The following is a 4,519-nucleotide window of genomic DNA, read 5'->3' as shown; positions in this document are numbered from 1 at the left end:
CACATAGGATCCAGGACTGGGATGCCCAGACTATGGCTTATTCTGCTTATTCCACAGGGTGAGGGTTCTTTTCTTTCCTTTCAGATCCCTTCCAAGGGTGCAAGGTCCTGAACTGATGCTGTTTTTTTCCCCCATCCTACCAGGTTACAATTTTCTTGCCATTTTGATTGTATGGGAGTTCTGCCTGTTTCCAGTTAGTTTTTCATGAAAATTGCTCCATATGTAGATGTCTTTTTGATGTGTTTGTGTGGGTAGATGAATTTCATGTCCTGCTTCTCTATCATCTTACTCTCCCTCAAGTATATGTTTTTGATGATTTAAAAAATATTATTAAAAATGCAAATTACATGTTTATTAAATAAGGTATAAGTTTTTAAATTTTTTTTGCTGAATTTTATTCTGTATATTTAAAATCATTAATAATAAACATTTTTGACGAAAGGGAATAACTCATCAGTTACTTTCAGTGCTTGTATGTTTATATGTTGTTTAGCCTCTTATTTTATTTTTAATATTTATTTATATGGCTGCTCCAGGTTTTAGTTGCAGTATGTGGGATGAAACCCAGGCCCCCTGCATTGGGGGCAAGGAGTATTAGCCACTGGACCACCAGAGAAGTCTCTGGCCTTTTAAATATGCATGTATAATTTTAATCACATCAAGCAATCTTGTAATATTATTTGGAATGCATTTTCCTTATAGGTAAAATTTGATAACAAATTTTAAGTAGAAAAGTATAATACATGAGCTAAATATTATTGTTAGCTATGGTTTGTATAAAATTTGCCCAGGAACATTACAAAAAATGCTCACTTTGCTTTCTACCTAATATTCATCTGTATAACAAGCACAAAGGTATAGTAACTGTGTTAGTAGTAGTGATTCATAGTACAGAGTACACATTAAATGAGTTTATATTTTCTAGAATGTTCCTGTGACCTTTGTTCCACTCACTGGATTGGATTTGGAAATAGTTCTTACCATCTTTTCAGTCAAGCCAGAACCTGGGTGGAAAGCCATGCTGCCTGTGCAGAGCTGAATTCCCACCTTCTAAAGATTGATACTAAGGGAGAGCTGGTAGGATAGACACTTCTGTTTTTGTTGGTGGTGGTGGTGGTGTTATACTGTAACTATATTTGGTTTGAAAGCATTAGTGATTGACACCATAATTTGGGAAAACTGGAGATTCTCAAAAGTATATGATATTTTCTTTCTTTGACTCAATTTTCTTAGGGAGAGATTAGAGAAACTCTACTTTTTGAATGTTTAATGCTAGAAGAAAAAAATCACATTAACAAATGAGATATCTTGAGAAAAAAAATCTTTTTAACACTAAGTAAATGTATGCAAGCCCTTGGGAGAACTCTAACCAATAACCTTTGAAAGGAGTGGATTATAATATGCACACTTTTCTGGTTTATGATTTTTTTCCTAATAGGAAATTTTATCAGTGCTAGAAGCAAAAGGATGGATAGGTCTTCAAATCAGTGAATCCTGGTTATGGGAAGATGGCACCACAGTAAATGAAAACCTGTAAGTACAGTATTTTGATAACTGAACTTTTCTGTATATATAGGGATGTGTGTATGTTATGTGTGTAGGGCACAGAAAAATCAGCTAAGAAAAAGGAAATTATTATGTTTTTTGAAAATCATCCTGTGAGATTTAATTGGGGGAAAATTGCCAGTTCTTTCTAAAAAATTTCACCTTTAGGAACTTTACATTTTTAACTTTACTGGACTCAGGATAAATTTGTGCATAGTTTTAGGCAAGCTTATATATCTATAGACTTCTGTTGTATTTTTATTATTTGTCATTTGGCTTATAATTCTACTTAAACAGGATAGGATTAGGTATTGTCTAATATTTTCTGTTAAGTTTTAATATTTTGTAATTAAAGACTATTAATCTTCAGAGTTTTGTTCTTGTTTTGATTTGTTTAGTTTGTTCTTTTACTGTTTCTTATTTTGTTTTTGCTGATTTTAAGCTTGTGAGTTGGCATTTGTAGATATGACACCTTGCTTTACAATTCTTTTGCAGATTTGAATTCCTGAAAATGGATGATGAGAGTTGTGCATATATTGAAGGAAATTATGTGTATACTGCTAACTGTTTATCTGGGAAATCTTACATCTGTGAGCTTACCATATAGCAGCTGAATTTTGCTAATACATATTGTTGGTGAATTTTAATTAATTAAAAAGTACAAAATATGTTGTTGCTTTTATAAAATGGTATAAATTATTACTAAAGCTTTTTTTTTAACTGCACACAGAATACTTTAGCTAAATTTTTGAATTTTAAATGTATTCTAAGTGAGGAAAATTTATCACCCAAATTCCTTGGGAGCAAGTATTTTCCCTATGATAACTCATGTTAATATTTTTTAATTTAATAAAGTTAAAAGCACTTTTTATGAACTAAAAAATTTGTAAAATTAGGGATACAAAAATAAAAAGGGCTTCTATATCAGTTAGGGTTCTGGCATGAAATAGACATCATTTAAGATTGTTCAAGAGGTTTACAGTGATGAGGACACTCACCATATTGGTGAGGTTTAATGGAAAAAACAAGAAATAACAAGATTTATAGACCTCTCCTTGGGGGCAAGTCTTGGGGGCAAGCCAGGGTGCTTGTGTTCAAGCACACTCCTTAAGAGCAGAGTCCAGGCTTCCCACAGTCCTTCCATCTGTCCCGGTACTTCTACCATTAGCCACAGGTACTTGTTTCCCCCACAAAAGACTCCAGGACTGTCACACCCAATCTGTGGCCTGACCCATTCAATCCCAAGAGTGGGTCTCCATCAGTATAATCTCTCTTTCCTCTGAGGTCCCTCCAAGGGGCACCAGTCCTGACCCAATCACTTCTCTTCCCTGCCTACCTGATTACTTGTGCATCTTTCTTACAGTTTGGTTATACAGGAGTCCTTTTGCCAGTTTCCAGTTAGGTTTCAGTGAGAATTGTTCCACATGTGGTTGTATTTTTGACACATTCATGAGAGGGCAGGTGAACTTTATGGCCTCTTACTCTGCCATCTTAATCTGAAAAGTGTTAGTCACTCAGTTGTGTCTGACTCTTTGCAACCCCATGGACTCTAGTTCACCAGGCTCCTCTGTCCATAGGATTCTCCAGTCAAGAATACTGGAGTGGGTTGCCATTCCCTTCTCCAGGTCTTGATCTGAACCTCCTTTATTTACTTGAAATATAGCATGACTCCCTTTTGATCTATAAAATTTCTGCTGAAAAGGCAAATAATAATGTTATGAGAGTTCTCTTGTATATAACCAGTTGCTTTTCTCTTGCTGCATTTAGTATTCTCTCTTTGCTTTTAATTTTTGCCACTATAATTATAAGTGTTTTTTTGTGAACCCCTCTGAGTTCCTATTGTTTTGGAACTTCTGTGCTCCTGGACAGGGATATTTGCTCCCTTTTCCAGGTTAGGGAAGTTTTATACTCTTATTTCTTCAAATGAGTTCTCTGCCCCTTTCTATCTCCCACTTCCTTCTGGGTCTTGTTTGTGTACTTGACATTATTCCATAAGTGTCTTAAACTGTCCTAATTTTTGAAATTCTTTTTTCTTTATTCTGTTCAAGTCAAGCAATTTCCACCATTCTCTACCAGTTTGTTCATCTGTTCATCTGGGTCATCTAATCTGTTGCTGATTCCCCCATGTGTATTTTAAAATTTTAACTATTGAAATCTCCAGCTCTGTGTTTCTTCTGATATTTTCTAACTCTTTGCTAAAATCTGTGCTCACCCACTCTTCTCCTGAGTTCACTGAGCATCCCCATGATCATTTCCTTGAATTCTGTTAGATAGATCAGTTACCTTCACTTTGTTTACTTCTTTTTCTGTGATTTAACCTTGTTCCTTAATTTGAAACATCCTGTCTCCATCATTCTCTCTGATTCTCTCTATTTGTTTCTCAGTGTTAGGTAGTTTGGTCATGTTTCTGGTTCTTGGAGAAGTGATCTTACATAGGAGATGTCTTACGGGGCCCAACAGTAGACTTCTCTGGTTACAGAGCCATATGCTCTAGGGGTGACTCTGTGTGGGATGCATAGGCCAACTAACTACTATTGGGACACTGGTAGATGTGGTTAGTCCCTGTCTTGTTGGTTATGTTTGCAGAAAACATTTTTCCATGTTGTCATATTTTTTTTCACTTTTCCAATAGTATCTTTTTGATAGACACAAAGACTTTATTCCCAAGATTTATTGAGATATAATCAACATATAACATTAAGTCAAACATTTTGATTTGATAGATTTATATACTGCAGAATGACTACCATCATTGCATTGACTAGTACCTCTGTCCTATCACAGAGGTACCTTTCTTTTTCATGATAAAACTTTCAAGATATATTTATTAGCAACTTCCAAGAATATACTACAATATTATTACTTTATTCATCATGCCGTACATTAGATCTCTAAAACTTGTTAATCTTACCACTGAAAGTTCATTCAGTTCAGTTCAGTCACTCGGTCATGTTCAACTCTTTGCACTCCATGG

The 4,519-nt window shown here is 34.9% G+C and overlaps 1 protein-coding gene across 2 annotated transcripts in view; it reads left to right on the top strand.

The window, feature by feature from the left end:
• The window catches only part of LOC105002142 (NKG2-D type II integral membrane protein-like), a 19,613-nt gene extending 17,364 nt beyond the window's left edge, over positions 1 to 2,249 (top strand). Inside the window, exons 4-6 of one of the 2 annotated variants that reach the window (XM_010858658.1) lie at positions 926 to 1,077; positions 1,439 to 1,533; positions 2,041 to 2,249. In XM_010858658.1, coding sequence (XP_010856960.1) covers positions 926 to 1,077; positions 1,439 to 1,533; positions 2,041 to 2,152 — 359 coding nt within the window. In that variant the 3' untranslated portion in view covers positions 2,153 to 2,249. The remainder of the gene's footprint in view (positions 1 to 925; positions 1,078 to 1,438; positions 1,534 to 2,040) is intronic. The other variant, XM_010858659.1, reaches the window with a different exon arrangement.
• Positions 2,250 to 4,519: the final 2,270 nt, after the last annotated feature.

The sequence above is a fragment of the Bison bison genome, unplaced genomic scaffold (assembly GCF_000754665.1).
Source record: "Bison bison bison isolate TAMUID 2011002044 unplaced genomic scaffold, Bison_UMD1.0 scf7180017864390, whole genome shotgun sequence".
NCBI classification, from domain to species: domain Eukaryota; kingdom Metazoa; phylum Chordata; class Mammalia; order Artiodactyla; family Bovidae; genus Bison; species Bison bison.
Note: the sequence above shows the minus strand (reverse complement) of the source record. Positions and strands in the feature narration are given on the sequence as shown.